This window comes from Hydra viridissima, unplaced genomic scaffold (assembly GCF_058129835.1).
Source record: "Hydra viridissima isolate aposymbiotic clone 2 unplaced genomic scaffold, HvirCarnegie_v1 scaffold_1, whole genome shotgun sequence".
Taxonomy (NCBI): Eukaryota; Metazoa; Cnidaria; class Hydrozoa; order Anthoathecata; family Hydridae; genus Hydra; species Hydra viridissima.
In genome coordinates, this window is record NW_028324300.1 from 21607199 (window position 1) to 21628852 (window position 21654).

At 26.3% G+C, this 21654-nt stretch overlaps 1 protein-coding gene, 1 long non-coding RNA gene and 1 pseudogene across 4 annotated transcripts in view; 2 read left to right on the plus strand and 1 right to left on the minus strand.

The window, feature by feature from the left end:
* LOC149893882 (uncharacterized) overlaps nt 1-18169 on the minus strand; it is a 56889-nt gene extending 38720 nt beyond the window's left edge. Inside the window, exons 1-2 of one of the 2 annotated variants that reach the window (XR_016449116.1) lie at nt 16791-17649; nt 1120-1494 (exon numbers count right to left, since the gene is read on the minus strand). Coding sequence is in view for 1 of the 2 variants with exons in the window: in XM_090076456.1 (XP_089932582.1) it covers nt 9819-9898; nt 16832-17489 (738 nt within the window). In the remaining variant the exon portion in view is untranslated. Of the gene's footprint in view, nt 1-1119; nt 1495-9332; nt 9899-16790 lie in introns of those variants that run through there. The other variant, XM_090076456.1, reaches the window with a different exon arrangement.
* On the plus strand, nt 12712-13682 carry LOC149893885 (uncharacterized; annotated as a pseudogene).
* The window catches only part of LOC149893886 (uncharacterized), a 55058-nt gene continuing 49778 nt past the window's right edge, over nt 16375-21654 (plus strand). The window contains exon 1 of one of the 2 annotated variants that reach the window (XR_016449118.1): nt 16375-18559. This is a non-coding gene — a long non-coding RNA (uncharacterized LOC149893886). The remainder of the gene's footprint in view (nt 18560-21654) is intronic. The other variant, XR_016449117.1, reaches the window with a different exon arrangement.

Below are 21654 nucleotides of genomic sequence, written 5' to 3' on the forward strand. Positions count from 1 at the left end.
TCTTACAAATCATCCTCATTCAACATCATTCTCAACATCCTAAAAATTAGATTGTGCCCACGCCGCTTTGACAGCTATCTTGACAAAAAAATTTTCAAAGTTTTTTTCTTAACGTCATTTTAATTGCTATGGAAACGGCAAGTGTAAATTGATCCAAGTTACATGAAAAATGAAATCAGCCAACACAAATGATTGGGGTTGAAAAAAACTTGATTTGAAAACAAAAAAGTTTTTCGAAACAAAACACAAGTCTAAAATCTTTAATAAAATTATACTACTTTATTAACAAAAAAAATTTTTAAACCGCCTTCCTCTTTCGAGAAAAAAAAATGTCCACCGTTCGAAGCTTTTAAAAAATTCGCTAGAATTTTGTTTTTCGATTTTCCGAGTTCCAATATTTTTTTTTTTTTTTTTTAATCAACATCAAAAAAAATTTCCGTTCTAAAAATTTATCGAATCTCATCTTAAAAACTCGAATATTTTTTTCATAACTGTTACCATTGACAACAACAAAAAAACAACCTAATTATTTTATATTTCCATTATTATTACATAAAATTATTCTCATTTCATAATATTTCCGTGGTTTTTACATTATTTAAAATACTTCTTTAAGTTTTAAAAAAGAACAAATATTCGCAACAAAAACTCCAAATAAAAATGAAAATCTTTCCATTTTTTTCCACGTTTTAATAGAAAATCGTTTTTTTTTTTCTTTTTTTGAATTACTTAACATTTCATTTCTTAAATAATTTTTGAATTATTCATACATTTTACATTTTTATTTAACATATTAAAAATATTTAAACAATCAAAAGTATTTCGTATCACTTCAACTTTTTCAACTCTTCGATGTTATAAAAACTTTCTTGTATTACATATACTTTTTACATATTTACAATTTTTTTTTTTTTTATTTAACATATTACACATTTCACGTGTTTCTACTTTAAACTCTTCGATGTTATAAAAATATTTTCCACGGTACCCGATATCACGGTATCCTCAACCACTTGACGTTCGAACCACGAAGTCATTCACAAATGTCGTCAATGAAGTTCGTGTCGTCGTGAAGTAAAAGAGTTAATTCTTCATTGAGTCGAATCCACGGGATGAAACCTTCGAACTCGTTCTTTGATACGAAAGTATCAATGATGTCTATCGACAAACTTTCAATCTTATGCTTCGGTGTCCATTCATCGATCTTCACTGGATGATATAAAGAGACATCACGAACGTTGGTCGAACATAAAATGACAAGTTTTTTCTCATCTTCAGATAAATTATTTTTCTTAACAGATAATTCATTCAACTTGCATCCTGCGTCTAAAAATTTCTCCATGAAATATTTCTCATGTGAAACTTCATGATCAGTTTTTCCATCGCTTATCCAAATCCACCACTCTCGTTCATCGATTGATCTTTTCATGTCCTCGGTAATCAACGCCTGCGCTTCAAAGAAGCATTCCATGAACATCTTGTATTCATCTTCATCTGAAGAATAATAATAAAATTCTTCTGAAGAAGAAGAATAATAATAATAACATATTAATATCATTATTAATATTTATTTATTTGCAACAACAATTATTCAAGAAAACCAAATTGCAAAAATTTGAAAACACGATATCGTGTTAAATAAATATAAAACGGATATTATTTTCTTTATAAAAAACATCAAAACAGTTCAAATGATCACAAATTAGTTCAAAAAATATTTTTTATTTACTAAATATTTATTAAACAAATAAATAATTTACGAAATACAAAATTTAAATATTTATTGAAACTTGTCATACGCCGTTTTCAAACTTTGGCTGCGCTCCAACCAATAGAAATACGATAAACAATTCAGCCAATCAGAAGCTTGACCAAAAGATTTAAAACAGCGCTTAACTTTATTTAAGTCTCGTGAGATTTTTGATACAAAAAAAAATTATTTTCAAACTGAAATAAAAATATTTTCGCTTTCTATTTCTTTGCTGAAGCAACGAAAAATATTTTAAATTAGGGGAGAGTGGGGTATTGGCGAACGCGGGGTAAATCCGAACAAGGTCATTACGGCATGTTCGATTAGGAAACTTGACAAATTTTTTTCCCCCTGGCGAGAGTGTGTTCCATGATCAGTTCCAGACGTACAGTAGTGTAGTATAGATGCGCATGTTGTTCACGATAGATCTATTCTAAGTTTTTCTCTTTGTTTCATGTAATTTTTACTTGCGAAACATTTATGTATTGGCTATACTAAGTATATAAAACCTAAACTTTTTTTTATGTAGTTGCAAAGTATCATAATCATGGAGTTTTTTAACACGTATTATATTTAGGGTATATTAATACAACCTATAATTAATACAACGGTATGTTCGGAATTACCCCACGTACGTAGGGTAATTCCGAACACCAATGGTTTTGTTTTTGATCGAATTTTCTATTTTTTTATAAGATGTATAAAAATTGCTTTTGAGTGTTTTTAACTGAATAGTTAGACTAAATGATAAGCAATAAATATCATCAATATATAGTTATAGTTGTCTTTAATTCGCATTCCCGCTTAGCTGTTCGCCAATACCCCACTCTCCCCTATTATAAAAAAGTAAACTAAAAGTAGGTCACTTTAAAGCGGTAACAGTGAAATAAAATTCTCAAAACGGTTGGAAATTATATTTTAAAAGTTTCACACGAAAAGTACCGTATAAGGAGCCATTTCTTTTAGTGACATCTTTTTTTAAACTTTCAAACTTGTTTTGAAGAGAAAAAATGATCAAAAAACCATTTTAACGTCACCAAAAAAACTAAAACTTTTTAAATTTATAACTAAAATCATTGGATCAATTGAACTTGTTATATATTCTGCTTAAAACTGATTTTAACAACTACATAACAAAAAGTTGTAATTGAGAACTCGAATGTCGAATGCGGAACAGTAGTTTGCAATTGTTCTCTAAGCTCTATTTGTCATGGTACGCTTTTCTGTTCTCCTGAGAATATTTAGAGCATCTCAAGATAATTCTTGAAAGTAAGAACGCGATTGAAGTTTTTATACTTTTTTTAACAGTGTAAATTCCAAGACAATGCGTAGAAATGAGGGGTTAAAAGTATTCTCTGAGACATAAAAAACAGGGATTTTCATGCTGCTGCTGCTACAAAAGATCAAGAACTATCAAGATACTTTCAGCTTTTTACAGCCACACCCCTAATATTTCTTTTCAAAGACCCATCGAGTAACAATCTGTTTAACATAGCAATAACAAAAAGTCGCCTAAAATTCTTTTTGAAATTTCGAAAAAATGGAATTCAATACACCCCTCCTATAAATAATATAAAAAAAGATTTCTTAAAGTAAAATTAAAACTTATATTTTAAATGATTTTATCCATTTCTTAGGATAACAAAATACATTTTCGTCAGGTTTTGAAGGCCTAAAGTTTTATGAGGGGGATTGTGTTGACGATAGAGTAGAAACCAATTTAGTACATACAGAATTGAGTTTCTTGATATACAAATAAAAGGTGTAATCGAAAGAGTCATTTATCGTAGGGTGCAAACTGTTTTAGTTCGATTTATTTATTGCGCTGTTACCAGGTTGCTTTGTTACCTGATCTTTCATTTTTGACTTTTTGTTAGTTTTGTTATAAACAACTCACAAAATTTTTGAAAAACATGCTATCAATAATTCCAAAAAACAGCGCCTACAAACTGAGAGTGCAAGAGTAACAGCGATGAGCTTTCTTTAAACGGTAAAGTTTTTTTTATAGAAAGAAATTGCTTACAAGAGAATAAACAAAAAAAGACCAGGCTTGAAAGAAAAGAAAGAGATACTACCCTATCTTATCTATCTATTTTAACCTAATAGGGTAGATTAGGGTACTATGAGCACCTTAAGCGAAAATTGGAATATTTTAAAAAATGATTATGCTGGATCCAAAATTTTTGCGAATTAACAATTTTTAGGGATCCCTACTCATAGTTTACATAGATATTTGGGCACCCGAATTTTTATTTTAAAAGCACAAAGGTTTTAAAAAAGTCACATAAGTGCTCGTATTACCAATACCATTCGGTAATATGAGCACTTAAATTTAGCTCAAAAAAAATAACATTAAGTAAAAAAATATCAACCTGACATATAGAACTAATTTTTGGAATATAATGATTCGTTATTAACAAAACTTATCATTAAAAGATCAAATTTTAAGCCACTTTTTGTTAAAACAATACAACTATGTTTTCCGCAACAAAAAAAAAGAAATTGTTCTTTAATTTTTCAATTTTATCGACTCATACATTTGAACGATAAAAATTCAAATATTTTGAATTTAAATTACAGAAGAATATTTATTATTGTTAAAATAATAAAATATTTTGCCGTGTTTTGTTTTTATTCAAATAGTAATTAAAACCACTGCTGTTTTAGGACTTTAAACTTGGTAATTTCAATGAAAAACATGGGGTAATTTGAGCATGCTCATATTACACAAAAATGGCATCTTTAAGCAAAGTCAAAACTAAATGTTTCTATGCATTGTTTTTCAAACAAAAACGGAACAGATTTTTAGCTAATATATTTTTCTTTATAAAAAAAATTAAATTCATTATTTTTGCACCAAAATTTCGCGCCACAGATACATTCATGCGTGACGATATTATTTTAAAAAAGCAAAAAATTTAACAGCTTTTTAATTAGATAATACGCGCAAATTACTGCTTATAAATTTACGCTAATTGTACTGATTCCTGTTATCACCATATAAAGTCGATTCAAAAAATACAAAGCAACTTTAACTTCAATGCTTACATCTACGAAATCTGTAGGTATGCTCATATTTCCAAGGTGCTCAAATTACCCTAATCTACCCTATATATTTTTTAAATGGTGCTTTCGGTTAGCAATGTTCAAAATCGAACATTATTCGTAGCTAATACATTATGAACTTAAAGCCAAGGTGAATGCAGCGATTAAATGTCAACAATTGATGCTTAACTTAAAGTGCTGTTACGGTTGTAATAGCTCTTAGTGCTTGTTTATAGCTGCGATTTTACGAACACAATTTGTTTTTATAACTTTATAAAGTCAACGTCAGCAGGTCAACATCAGCCAAACATCTTCTCAGAGCAAAAACTCATACTTAGCATTTGTTTTTGTTCAACAAAGCAAGATGAACTCAAAAGTGCTGAGGATGATCAGAGTCTTGAAGTGCTGTAGTCATTCTAGTGATACTCATGAATAAACTTGTAACTTCATATATTCGCTTTGTTCCAGTTTAAAAAATGCTTACAAAGTTGTTTGAAAACTCATCCAGAGCGAGGGTTTAGTTGTAATTGAAAACTCGAACGTGGATTGTGGAACGACAGCTTGCTATCTTTCTCTTCGCTCTATTTTTCAAGGTACGCTTTATATATTCTCAGTTCTCCTGAGAATATTTAGAGCATCTCATGACAATTTTTGAAAGCAAGAACGTGATTGAAGTATTTGTACTTTTTTTAATCGGAACTTTCAAACAAATAAAAAATACTTGTTTTCAATTTCGTTAAAACCGAGAAACATTTGCTTTATAATAAAAAATTTAATTCTTAACTCTCTAAAGTTATAAGAGCAACCTTTTTGGTTAACAAGAGTTTGCTTTTGTTAACCAAAAACTCAAAATGTACAGAATGCAGATGAAACATTTTATTTTCAAGTGAAATTTTTAAGTGTGGATTTTCATTTTTAAATTTAGATCAATATCATAAAAAAGTAGTCAGTCTGACTAAAGGAGACCACATATTGAATAAGGAAATTAAAACTACAAACAAAACTCCGGTGATTTAAGGCATGTCTCGCTTTTATGAGTGTTCGGTTGCACCACTAAACATTTCTTTTAAGCATAAATTTTTTTGGCAAACATTTCACTAAAATGAACGTTACCAGGCAAAAGCTGTTAAAAATTAAAATATTAATTTTTTACGACGTTATGGATTATGACGGATTTTGTCTTTTCTGAAAAAGGAGAATATCTTTAAAAATAAACAAAATGATCTCTATGCACATCTTTTCCAGTAATGTTCAGTCTAGTACATTTTGATAATTGTTATTATCCACTTGTACAATTAGTGATTTGTGGTACGATTAGAAAATCCGACGTTTTTTAAAATCTTCCGGCGTCGTCCCTAACACTTCTAAAAGAAGCAATCATCGTTAACGGCACTTTGAGCAATAAAGTCGATAAGAATAATTAAGATTTTTTTTGTCGGGTGAAACCATGTGATCAAACTTACATTTTATTTGACATGAAGTTTTAGATTTTTAAATATTTTGCAGTTGTTTCAAGCAAAACAAAAATCATTTTCTAGTTTGAAAGTTTTACATGAAAATATGTTAAACCAGTTGTCTTGTTGCTATGTTTATCTTTTTGTTATTGGTTTTTACTTGAAAATGAATTTAATGTTTCACATAATCTTTTTTAATTTTTATGATTCATTTTCTGTGTAATATACTTGGTATATGTTGGAAGTACATATATACATACATACATACATACATACATACATACATACATACATACATACATACATACATACATACATACATACATACATACATACATACATACATACATACATACATACATACATACATACATACATACATACATACATACATACATACATACATACATATATACATACATTCATACATGCATGCATGCATGCATACATAAATACATACATACATTCATGCATTCATACATACATCTAAGTTGTTAATTTTTCAATTACTACTAAAAGTTTTGTGAAATTTTCATTTTTCAGCAAATGTAATAATGATAAAAAACAAGACAAGTTTTGAAAGTACTAGGAAAAGTTGCAAAATCCAAATGTTTTTCATCAATTATTTGTCTTTAGTCAACCTTGAAGATTTAATTGGTGGTGGGTCTAAATAAAACCTATACAAATATAAGAGAGAAATTTTTTAAATTTCTTCCTTGAACTCTATTAAATTTTTTTTTTTTCATTATATGATAACTACATTATATTGACAGTTTTAATATTGACAGTTTTCTAATCCTTGTTTCTCATAGGACAATGAAAAATAAATATCAAGCACTCTTCAAAATGCAATATATGGGAATGAGATCATAGTGTTAAGAAGATTCTTTCATCGCAAAGGTAAGAAATGAAAATATTAAATACTAATTAATCTTTTTTTTTACCAATAATTGATCACTTTAATTAATTGTGTTAAATCTCACAATAGGGTTTTGCTAAATTTCATTCTTTCATCCAGCTTCTCCATTGTTAATTTTTAGAAAATACTTTGGAAAACTTTTGGAAGTTGACAAAGGCTGATATATCCAAGGTTATGTAAAGCACATGATGGATCAGACTGACGGCAGGGCCAGTAAACCTAATTTTAATGCAATTTAAAAGACAATCTTTAACTGTATTTTGTTTTAGAAAGAAAATATTTTATTACCTTATGTTTATCTATAAGTTTTTATTTCCTAAACTAAAGTAAGTTACTATCTCCTGATTTGTTAGAGTCAAATGTTAAGATGTAGCCTGTGCTTGGGGTAATGAAAAGTGAAAAAATAAAATTATCAGGAAAAATATAAACCAGCATCGACCTTTAGCCTTTTTGTTTTGTAGGTGAGTGACAAATACCCCTTAAAAAGTCAAAAGACTTTTAGGGGGTATTTTACTACGTTTTTCCAATTTCTACCGTGCAAATTTCGAATTTCGCAACAAACAAAAAAAGTGTACAAAGTTGAATAGGTTTGGAACATTTAAATTTGAACCTAAGAACATAGCTAAACTCTATAAATTTTTTTATATGGAAGCTAAAATTTTAGGAGGCCTAAAAAAAATTCATCATTTTCAAAAAAAAGTATGAAAATTTTTCAGTGCCAGTTTCTTCACATTCTTATCGAAGAAATATACTTTTACAGAAAATCTAGTAAATTGTCCAATTTTTTCCTTTAAGAAAAATTTGGTTGAACCAATAAAGGCATTTCTGAGCAGTATTCTCAAAAAGGATGCAATATTTTGGAACCTCAAGTTCAATAAGAACTTACACTTTAAATAGGTAAATATAATCATTTATATTTAATAAAAATAAAGTTCTATTTTTTGTTAAATATGAATGTATAGATTTGATAGATAGATATTTTTAACTATTATCTACTGGTTCTATAAAAATAATGTCGGCCTTTGATAACGGTATATTTAACGTCTAATTCTTAATGAGATCATTCCTGAGAGGTGAAAACACGTCACACGCGTTTAAACAAAAATAACACGAAAAAAAAACGAAATTTTCTTAGACTGGCCTTAAATCACCCGAGAAGTAATATAGCCATCATTTTTTCAAGTGTTTTTTGTTCTCTATATCTCTTAACTAGTTCACTAATTGTTAACTTAGCCACATCACAAAGTTCAGAAATTTGTTTATAAGAATCTTCTCTACAACACGTATTATTAATTTTTTTTTTTCGTGACAATTCCTTAACCTTTCCCGTTGTTTTTTTAATTCAAATTAAGTTAAATATTATCTCCAGTAAATTAATTTTAATTTTTCTTAATGAAGTTTTGATTTTCTAAACGGACATGGAACTGCTTATAAAGTTTTGCACGGTTATGTTTTCAATAAAATTTGAATTTCTACCTTCCATTACAAGTTATCATTCTTTTATAGGAAGTTATAAAGTTATCATTCTTTTATACATTATAGGAACAATTGTTAAAAGTTTCATTCATCTTCAGTGAAAAGTCAAAAAGTTATGACAAAAAAACTTGAAAAAATTGGCTAATTATAAACTTTTGCACTTTACTGTAAATCTTGATGGGTAGGAAATAGCTGACCCACAGCTTCATGTCTTAGGGGAGGATAGAATGTTTCAGTTTAATCAAGAACAGAGTTAGGAGGGTGCAACTTTGATTAAAAGGGGCTGCAATGTTTCTCTTGATTTTTAATTTTAGGTGGGTTTTTAATTATTCAAAAGTAAGTCCCTAAATAAATGGAAGGATTTATTCTTAAACAATAGATATTTCTAAGTTTATTTTCTTGTTTCTTTTTTTCCTCTTTAATATGCTAAAAAGAACCATCTCCGTAAAGCTTTAAAAGTGAGTAGGGGGTGGGTGGGGTAGGGTGTTTTAGAGAGAGAGAGAATTTTTTAGACAAAAGAGTTTACATAAAAATTGAATAAGAGGTTATTTGGGTGTGACACCCTCTAGACTTGATCTACTAATGTGGTCGAACAAAGTCGATTTTCGAAGGGTAGTAAAGTAAAACACAAGTGTTTTATACACATTGCTAACCTATTGATACCTAACATATTGATAACTAATAACTATTTTCTAGAAATTTAACAAACTAATAAAACTGACACTGAAAACAAAAAATCACAAAATAGAAAATATGTTAAAACTAAAGTTTATCATAAAAACGAGGCTAACAAATAAAACAGATAAAACAATCCACCTAACTAGATAACAAACGCAACTGATAATAACATCATTTACACTACAATTACTAAAATACTGAATCTCTATAATATACAGAAAGTCATGAGAGTCATTTTCTTCATAAAACAGACCGAAAAAACACATGTCATAAAAATCTACACTATTTCCTTTCAGCTATTGAAACTTTCTTCAAAAGAGTTTCTTCTCGTACTTTTATAGAAAAAAGAGCATTTTTAGCTAGAAATGCTCAATGGTATTTTGTAAATGAAAAAAGAAAAGTAGTCAAATTCATCAATTATTTTAAATTTGTGGCACGGGAACGAACCGATGAAATATTCTCCAAAAATAAAGCAATCGCATTTTCAAAGAATTGATCACGTAAAAGCTTCCCTAAACAAATTAAAATAATTCTTACCAAAGGATTGAAACGCTTCAATACGTTTTGGTACCAAATCTAAAAACAAAAAAGCACGATGTATGAAATTTTATTTTAGAAAAAACCTCTTATTTAATTAGAAATGGAAACAAAAAAAGGAAGGGGAAATAAATTTAAATCGTTTATCCTGTGGCTCTGCACAAATTTAAAATGTGAAATTTCTAAAACGATATTTTTTGGAATAAGCAAACAATATTCCCAAGTGATAGTGTTTTGTGTTAAAGTTCGTGTTTTTGTTACGGTAAAAAACAAAAAAAATTCCAAAGAAACTACAAAACTTTAAAACGCCTTCTGCCACTGAAATGCTTATATAAGTCTTTTTCCAAATAAAGATCAATAAGGAATAATACTATTTTTTATGTACATATCAATACTAATAATAAGGGTCCACATTTTTTTACCATCTTTTTTTTCCATCTTATGGTCTTGGAATCTTGAAAAGTCAAAACTGGTGTTTTTTTATGATAAAAAAAAAAAATGACTTTTTTATTTTTTTACCCTTTTTGACATATATTTATTAATCTAGAAGTAAAAAACAGATACCTTTCATTTTTAAATTGTTATGCATGTAAATATAATTAACAGATATATATGTTATGATCATGTCTAAAACTTTTTTAAAGGAGCATTTGTTGCAAATGATAGTCAGTATATGTTTTTAAAAATGTCTTATTACCAAGTGATTTAATTTATCTTAAATATCAATAGAATTGTTATCTTAAAGGAAGACAAACAACTTAAATTTTGTAAATTAACACTGAAAAATATTTCACTTCAGAGCAAAATAAATTTATAATCCCACTTTATACAACTTTATGTAAGGAAATTTAAATTATTTGATACCTAAAATTTAACTTTAAAAAATTTACTATTATAAAATTCACTTAAACTTAATTTAGTCAAAGGTGATGAGCAGACTTCTTAGTTAAGTTAACATTATGTAGTAGTACTTTACTGGAAACAATATAACATGTAAACATATACATAAAAAATTTGAAACAATAAAAATATAACATTTAAAGCAAAATAAAAAAATATCAAAAAGATATTAACAACATATGAACATCAAAATATAATTTTTTTTACATTATCTCTTTGGCAAATTCATTGATTGCATGTTGCATATTCAACTTTTTTTACACTGATAAATTAAAAGATTAAAAAAATTTTTTTTCTATTTTCATGTTTTTAACTGTTAAATTATTTCAAAAGTTGTTCTTCTAAAAAACCTACTTAGAAGCATTTTTTAAAAGCAGGTTACAATTTAAAACTTAATAATAAAAAGACACAAAAGTATTTTTAGTAATTTCAAATGAATAAGTTGAGATGATATCTGTTGTATTATTTCTAAGTAAACTTTAATTACCTTGAATTAGCTTTTACATGGACGAAACTATTTTTTAACATGTAATAACGAAACTTTATTGGCTATTATATTTGAGAATACTTTAACAACCTTGTCATCTGTTTTGTAGAACTTAAGACATATTGAAGAAAAAATATCTTTTAAGCTGTAACAAATGTTTTCAAATCTGTTACAGCTCAAATCATATTTTTTTTTGTATATGAAATCAAAAATAATAACCTTGTTCATTTAAAGAGAAAAACATAAACATAATTAATTTGGTGTGTAATAATGGTGTAATGTCTGTAATATAAACCTAATTACGAGTATTACATACCTTTATTCACATATTATAAGTAGAAGAAAGAAGAAAAAAGGTAATGTCCCTTACAAAAAAACCCAGCGAACTTCCAGTGAAAGTTCATTGGAAATTTAAAAGATCACTGGAAATTCACCGAGTTCGCTGGGTTTTCCGCAAATTTTACGACTTCGCTGAAAGTTCACTGGATGTTTAACGAAAAACGTCATTTTATTTCCAGTGATCTAAAACCTTAGTGGAAATTTCGCGCTGATTTCCAATAATCGAAAACGCCGCGGGTTTCATAACTCAATATTGATATAACTTTTGCTAACATAACATTTTTGAAATTTGACAGATATAACATCTTGAAAATTTTTTTCCAATTTCTGTTATAAAGTAAACGTTGTTTTTTTATATCTACAGTTTCAGTTTCTATTATTTTAAGTTCTACTCAATTTCCAAAACCACAGGTATGTTGTTCAGTATGTTCATTTTTATTCAAGCGAATACATATTCAACTTAATAATTTCACAAAAATTTATTATTATAAATTTCTTTATTGTAGATTATTGAACATAATAGATAATGATTGATTTTTAATATATATATATATATATATATATATATATATATATATATATATATATATATATATATATATATATATATATATACACACGTATATATCCGAATAATTTTAAATGCATTCTTAAAATAGAGTGCTCAATGTTCTTAAAAGAACATAGCAATAATAAATTAGTAAAAATCATTTATCAAACTTATTACATTTTACACTGTGTTTCATCAATTAAGACATCAGAAAATTTCATTAATTAAGACTCATCAGAATAGATATTTTGTAAGTTTTATAATTTTCAAAAGAATATTAAATTTTCTGAATAATTATAAAATTTAAATAAATACATAAAATTTTATACCGTTTAAACACCTTCATTTAACATATATATGCATTTGATATTTATATATACATCATACACTTGATAAAAAATTTTTCATCAAATAAAAGTATAGTTTGTATTGTATATACTAAAGAACTAGCTGTAAAATAGGCATCATTGTTATTTAAGCACAATTAGGTTAAGCACAAGTTTCTCTTGTTCTCTTTCTGATGTTAATCTTGTTTAACTAAAGTTTAATTTTACCTGCTTGCCTCTTTTATTTTAAATGCCTAGAATTGGTTGCTACAAGTAATGGCAATCAGGGGAAGTAAGTATTCCAAGAACAACACAATAGAGGATGTCAAAAGTTAACTGTGCTCAACAACAGAATGAGAGCACCTCTGATGACAATGATTCTATTGACAATGAATTTATGGATCATTTATCTGACTTAGATGAACCAAAAAATGAAACAATCAATAATGAGTTTGATGAAAATGAAAGTTCAGAGAGTCCACCTCTGTATCCTGGCTCAAAGATAAATGTCTCTAATGCATGTTTATGCATAATGACTTTTGTTTTGCGCTTTAATTTGTCCTATGAAGCCTTAGAGGCGTTGTTAACTCTCTTAACTATTTTATTGCCACACAGTGTTTCGCCTACATCTAAATATTTTTTTTTGAAGTTTTTTAAGAAGGAAAAAGAGTTATATGAAAAAGTTTTTTTTTGTGATGTTTGTGAAGTTGCTTTAAGTCTTAATAAGCACAAAATGTTTGAAATATTTTACATCATCCTATCTTCATAAGAGATGCAATTTTTTTCATATTCTAAACATAAATAAACAGCTTAAAAATACTTGCGATAACAATTGGATACATTTAGCAGATCTTGAAGAAAATGGGCTAGCAACAATTAGACTTGTTGTTAATAATGATGGAGTTCCCGTTTTCAAATCATCAAAGTGGTCCTTGTGGCCTTTGCTAGCATCCATTCATAGTTTTCCATATTTATTGCAAATTACTAATATTTTGTTTTTTGGTCTCTGGTCGGGTTTTAAAAAACCAAATATACAATTATTTTTATCTCCTTTTGTTGATATTTTTACTAACCTATCCACTAATGGTATACTCTTATCTAATAATGTTCGTGTTTTTTTTTCATGTATCTATTTTTTCATGTGATACAATTGCAAGAGCTCTGGTTTTTTGTTGCAGGCAATTTAATGGTTATAATGGTTGCCATTGGTGTTCTTCTAGAGGGGAAAGATTTCCGAAAGGCAGGGAGTCTTGTATGACTTATCCATTTTCTGATGTTAGTATGAATTGTAGAAGCTATACAGATTTTTTTTGTGTTAATGTGGTTGAAGGGTTTTTAGATATTTCACCATTAGTAAGATTGCCTAATTTTGATTGTGTAAATGGAACAGTTGTTGATAATCTGCACTGTATAGAGCTTGGTGTTATGAAAGCTATGTTTTCTTTCTGGTTTTATAGTTGTTAATCTGGTTCTATTTTCTCTATTCGTAGACACTGTACTTGTTATAATGCTTGTGACTTTCGTCTGATTTTTTTTTTTTTTTAATTTTAATTTTTTAATTATTATTATTGTTTTAGTATATTTTTTTAGCATTAATTATTTTGATTACCGTATAATCTCTAATAGTAAGGCCAGGTTTATGTTTCAGTGTCACCAATCATCTTTTTTTATTTTAAAGTAATGATCGATTTATAAATATACATATGTTTTTGTTTTTACAATTTATCCTTGGTTTTTAAAGTTAATTATGTTTATACCTGTTATACTATTTTATGTTTGCTTACTATTTTACTGTTTATTTTATATATGTTTTTATATAATTATTATATAAGTCCTTTATATAATGTATCATTTTTTTTTTAGCTCCGAAGTCCCAAACGGAAAAGAATGCGTCAAGCACAATTTAAAAGACATACTTACGAACGAACTCACGAACTTTACGATTTTTGTTTTGATTACTTGTCTGTAGAGAACGAACCGCTTAACTCATGATTTTTTCGCCTCAAAATATACTAAAATATACTAATAAATAAAATTTAAAAAAGTTTAGATAAGTTATCAGGAAAAATAAACAAATACTATATATACTAAATATAAACTCATGATTTTTTCGCCTTAAAATATACTAAAATATACTAATAAATAAAATTTAAAAAAGTTTAGATAAGTTATCAGGAAAAATAAACAAATTGCATTTATTCGAAAACAAAATATGTACGTACAGCCTTTTGGTTCTCGACTAATGAGATACACATTTTTTTTATTCATTTTTTTTTTCAAAGTTTTTCAAACAAGCTCGGGTAAGCTTATGCAAAATGATTATGCTTTGTTAAATTTTTTTGTAGATTATGTTTTATGATTTAAATCTCTATCAAAACAAAAAAATAAAAATATAACTGATTTTCTGTTTTGTTTGTTTAAATGGTTAAAATAGAAAAAAATTTGATTTAAGCTTAAACAAATGTAAACCATTTAAATGCATCAAATAAGCACTATCGTGATAATTATATTGATCGATTTCTACATTTAAATATAGAAACATGTGTAATGTATAATAAAGATCCACAATATGCTCATTACTACTCAACATTAACTCGTACAAAATCTGAGCCATAAGTATAGCCATAAGGTTAATTAAAAAAAAAACATTCAATTTATATTAGTGAATTTACTTTTTATTTTCTTGTTAAAAATTTATGAAAATTTGTATTAATACTTAAGCTAGTTTATTATTTATACATTGTATTTTTATTCTAAATATCGATATTTTTAAATAAATGTTATATTAAACTTTTTTTTTTTTTCCTATCCTTAATTTGTCTTATTTCGCGCTTAAGGGGTTTAAATATTTGAAATGTTTATGAACGTTTTAAAAAAAATATATCCTAAAAAAAAAAATTCCAGCGAATTCGCTAAACTTCCATTTTTTATATATAAACATGAAAGTTAACTTTCATAGCTAATTAGCTATGAAAGCTCACTGGAAGTTCACTAGAAAAGTTCACTGGGAGTTCACTGGGTTTTGGAACAAGATCACTGGAAGTTCGCTGGGTTTTGGAACAATTTTTCAATGGGTTTTTTTGTAAGGGATGCCATTATCTAAAAATTTATCATGGTATTTCCATTTTTGTGTTTGCTTTTTTGTTCAATTTTGTTTCAATTTTGTTCAACTGTTTGGTATAAATGAAACAAACAACAGGTGCTATTTTAAAAACGCTGCAATCTTTAGATTAAAAAAACTATTTAATTAGTTTGAAGAAAGATTAGTTAGACATTAAATAACAAAGTTGTATAAAAGATCTTTTTCAAATCTGCGATTGCCATTTAAAATTCTTTATTAAACATTCAAAATGTATATTTAACCAAATTCATGTAACTTAATTCTTAACTTTAGGTTGCAATAAGTTAAATTCACTAGTTCAATCAAATCTGTAAAAGTATAAAGTTAGCTCTGTAGAGCTACTTCATACTTTTAAAAGCCACATAAAAATTGTTTGGGATGTTCTTCCAGAAATATTGAGCAGCAGAGAGAGAAAAGTATTTTAAGATGAAACATAAATTAAAGAATAAAATTTTAAAATAAGGCACTAAAAAGGTAAAGGTAAATCAAACTTTGGCAGTACAAAATTTCACAACACAATTTTTTCAAATCTCAAAATGTTGATTGACTTTGTTCGCATGTAAACAAAAATATATATAAAAAAAATATAAGAAATTTCAAAAGTTTTTAAACATTTTTTCTTTTACACTTATTTTATATTGTTTGAGGAACATCTTTTAAATATTAAATAGTTTATCCTCCATTAAAATGTTGCTTGGCCTAATTTTATAACATTGTATATATACAATGTAATAAAATTAGGCCAACTTAACATATATGTTAAGTATTACAAGTTTTTGATGGTTATCATTCTTTTTTTTTTTTTTCATTTGATTGATATTTTTAACTCAACAAAGTCAGTCAACATACTTAAAAATAATATTAAAAAATTCATTAACTTGAAAAACACAGATTTCAAATATAAAATATAACAAGAAATTTCACAGGTAAACAAGAATTTGCTTAATTTGTAGATTCAAATAAATTTTTTGAGCAAACACACTAATGGTTTTTTAATGTCCAATTAAGTAGTCAATTATTACCAAATCAAATAATTTACTACTTAGTCATTTTATTCTTAAAAAATAATAAAAACAACAAAAATAAAAAAACAACAAAAAATTGGGAAAAACAGCCCTAAACATAACAAAAATAATTAAAGAAAAAATAAGGGGAATAAAAACTAGAACTTATTATAACCATAATAAACAAATAATGAAAGCTTAAACAAAGTTTATAAATAATTCTTTAACATTTTAAATGAACTTACCAAATATAGCATTAAGCAATATGTTTTTTTCTTCATTTGAATTCTTCAAATTACCAAGTAATCTCACAAAACTTCTTTTGTTTTCATTTGCTAGTCCGCAGATCATAGGCAAACAGCTAAGCAACTTTTTGTTACTTATTATCTCCTCAGGACTCAAATAAATGTGTGCATGAACTGAAGCACAAAACTCCATTAAAGTGAGGTGAGCAAACTGATATTGATAACCAAGTTGTGAGTCAACTCGTTCAATGAAACCCAAAAGTTCATTTTCAACTCCATCAAAGTCATTAACAATCCCTTTCATTTCATCTTGGGAAAAAAGAATTTTACCTTGATTGAACAACTCCCATGCAACTTTACAAACTCTTAAAACATGTTGCTTGTTACTCTCACTTTGCATCATAATATGAACTGTTTCATCGGTTTTACAAATGTGATTTTGAAAAAAGTATAAAAAAATAGAGCAATACAACTCAGTCATAGTGTTGAAAGAATAAGAACCACTTGCAGCAATAACTGCACACATTGCTGATAAATAAAACGGAACAGATGCCATGGCTTTAGCATAGAAAGACTCTTTAAGAACACTTTTAATGGTTTCTTTTTTGATGCCATAATTTTCAATATACTTATTAACTCCCTCGTCATTTAAACCCATTATTTGAATGGTTAGCTTGTCTGTGCATTCTGTAACTTTATATTTGAATTGTGATATAGCTCCGACTCTTCCAGCAACAACACATTTGTACTTTTGAATATTCAATGCTTCTGCTAATGCATTAATGATATATTCTTTGCTTGGATTAAGCAGATTAAGCTTTATTAATTCATCTAAGTGAGCAAACTCATCCAACCCATCTATCACAAACAATACGGAAAAATGCTCACAAACATTTCACTCTTGAAAAATATCTTTGTAGAAAACTTTTAACAGCTCATCTATGTTACTGATTTTTTGATGTTGATTTAACTTTCTACATTCAAGATATAAAACAAGATCCACATTTTTCCATAAGGTACCATTAGCCCAGTCAAGTAAGCACTTTCTGAGCAAACAGGTTTTTCCAATCCCAGGAATACCAGATATCAAGAGTAAAGATAGTTCCTTTGAAAACACTTCCTTAAACTCAATTGGCTGATAGGTCAATTGTCTCTTAAGAAATAACTCTCGCTTAGCAATAGTTACAATGTCTTTTTCCACTTCATCTGAATCAACTACAGTCAATTCAATGTACTTATTTAAAAGTTCAACTTTAGCTGGAGTTCTTGCTATGTGCACAATTTCATCCATTTTTCCATAAGTTTTAAGATAATGACTTTTCAGTGCCTCACGCATTTCTGAAAAAACAAAAGAAGAAATCTTAGGTTTCTAAAAACTAAATGTAAAATTATGCAAATCAAACAGCCTGAACAAAAACTTATGCTTTTGTTATCATGTTGAAATTTAAAAGAAAGTTTAAAATTGATTCCCAATTTTTTTTAAAAAAAAACTTATAATTTTTGGGGTTGTAACTTTTATTTCTTCTTTTCTTAAAAGCTTGTTTTAAAAATTGCTGCATTTTTTTTGTAATCAACATGTGTTTATGTTTATATTATATAAGATTACTTGTACTCTTTGCTGATATGATGATGATGATGATGATGATGATGATGATGATGATGATGATGATGATGATGATGATGATGATGATGATGATGATGATGATGATGATGATGATGATGATGATGGTGATGATGATGATATCATAATAATAATAATAATAATAATAATAATAATAATAATAATAATAATAATAATAATAATAATAATAATAATAATAATAATAATAATAATAATAATAATAATAATAATAATAATAACAATAATAATAATAATAATAATAATAATAATATGAATAATAATAATAATAATAATAATATGAATAATAATAATAATAATAATAAAAATATGAATAATAATAATAATAATAATAATAATAATAATAATAATAATAATAATAATAATAATAATAATAATAATAATAATAATAATAATAATAATAATATGAATAATAATAATAATATGAATAATAATAATAATATGAATAATATGAATAATGATAAAATGAATTTTAAGCCTGTTTCTATTAGGCAAATTATTTATTTTTGATTTTTTTTTGTTTTTAAGGTATTATTGCCAAATTTTTTTTTCTACTGTAGGTACATACATATTAAAGCTTGACCAAATGTAAAAAACCGAACCACCCGGGGTATCCTATAAGAAATAAATCAAAAAAAAAATAAGAAAAAAATAAATAGAAACAAACTATTATAAAAAAATATATTTACAACTTTTCCAGATGGTATTTTTGAAATCCCTCAAAATTACAATTAAAAAAAACAAAAAAAAAACTCGTCTCAAATCTTTGAAAAGGTCCCCATAACAATGGTATCCTTTAGAACAACGAAAATTATGTAAACTGTCTTTTAAATCTAAACTGATAGCTTGGGGGGGGGGGGGGGGGGGTCACAAAAAAGTATTTTTAAAATAGATTGTGAAAATGGAAATTTTCTTCAAAATCTGTCCTATAAAAAAAAGGACCCAGCCAATAATAAATATATAACTTCTGCTTCGTTTAAATTATTATAGCTACAAATATTTGTTTGTTGCAGTTTTGTAATTTATTGTTTGTAACAGTAATTTTTTTTTAATGTAAAATAATTTTTAGTTTACTTGGTAGAATATTTTGTGTAATACTATTAATAATGATAATAATGATAGTAATAATAATAGTAATAATAAAAATGATAATAATAATATTAATGATAATAATAACAACAACAAAAATAATAATAAAAAGAATAATAATAATCATAATAAAAATAAATATATTTTTTTAGTAATTTGAATTTTATTAACAAGTATTTGTAAAATTCACTTGCAAATGTGTTTGTGTATATCATTTATTTATGGATAACTATTTTATATGGTAATGTTAAAATTTTATCAATAAAAACAACTCTCAATATATATTCTTTGAAAAACACTCCTCAGTTTTAATTCAAATAAAAAGCATTTTTTCTAAGAATTCTTAGTAGACCATATAAATTCATTCATTTACATTGTCTGAAAAAATATCTCAAAATTAGCTGTGCAAATCGATTTATGTTTTAAAATAACACAGCTAACAATCAAGGTTTCACCAAAGGTGGCTCATTCGAATCACTTCTGTATGATAGATCATTAATTTTATGTCAAAGATACTTTAATAGATACTGAATAAAGTTAAGGTTCATCTAAGCACAGCAAACATTTACCAGTAAAATTGTGCAAATAAAATGATAGACATGATAACAATTATAGTAACAAAAAGGATTTATGACCAAATTTATGATAACAAAATTGCTTTTACTAAAAATCAAAATAATAGAAAAAACTATTTTTTTTTTTTATAACATTTAATTCTTTCTGTAATAAGTCTAAGTTAACTAAAACCATTGATTTAATAATAATAATGATAATAATAATAGTAATACAAACAACAACAACACCAACATCAAGAACAATGTTTTTTAAAAATAAGAAAAAATCCTTTTTTAAAATTTTTAATTTTTAGATTTCATGTTTATAATGGAACCTATATGAATAAGAATTAAACTTTATCCTATGACACATCTGATGATTTTCTATTTATTGTAACATTTAGCATAATCATAATCAATCATTTCAGCATAATCCAACTTAAAATTGATCAACTTCAATTTGCAATTGAAGTTAATCAACAAATATGTTGAAAACTTGAAATTTTAAAATTTGAATTACTATGAAATAGAACATCAAAGAAAAAGATTACAATTAAAAATATCTATGCCATTTCTTTTTTTTTTTATGACTATTACACTTAAAATTGTAAATATTGGAACAATATTTGAAATATAAATTTTTTTATGTTTCAAATACCCAATATCATTCATAAATTAACTCTTTTTCATATAACCAGATACTTATTCTGTTTCACAAATCAGAAGAAACTCTATTAGTATCAACTAAAGGTGAAAAACAATAGTTATTTGTCATAAAGGAAATATGCATAAACAACTTTAATTTTGTGAATTAATTTTGGAGAAGATATGTAATGAACCACACAAAAAACAAGAACATATTAAAGTTAAAAAAGCATATTTTGAATGTTCAGCTTTAATCAATAATATATACTTAAATCTATAATACTATAATACTTAAATCAAAAACCATTTTAATTTCTTTAACAAAATATATGAAAGTAATTTTATTCAAATTTTATTAATTTCATTGACAAAAATATACAAAATAATTCATTTGTAATAAAGTTAAAATTTGCAGAAAAAGGTTCCCTTTGTCCTACTGTTACAACTTTCTATTGTGAGAATATACAAAAGTTCAATATTATGATTTTGCTTCAAAAGTAAAATGATGAGAAAATTGGTAAAATGAAAACAATGTAATTTTAAAAATCAAATCATTAAAAACATTTTATCTATTACTACATGAAAACCATGAAATACTGTTACTACAAAAAATATTGAAATGGCATTTCAGATATCTTTTTTAGTACTTGAGAAATAACTGACCTTAGGAACCTTAGACGTAATTAAGGCTCAGAGGTTTTAAAAGGTTGCTTTCTTTTTCCAAGGGTGAAAAATACCAGGACCAACTGCATTTTAAACAAAATAAGTTTTTTTTTTAATGATGTCTTCTAATTGTAGGTTAGCTACTTATAGTGTACTGCACTAGGTAGCAAATAGCACAAAAGTACAATTTGCTACAGTCTTTGTTTATTTTCCCCGACTTTACTGATAGCCAA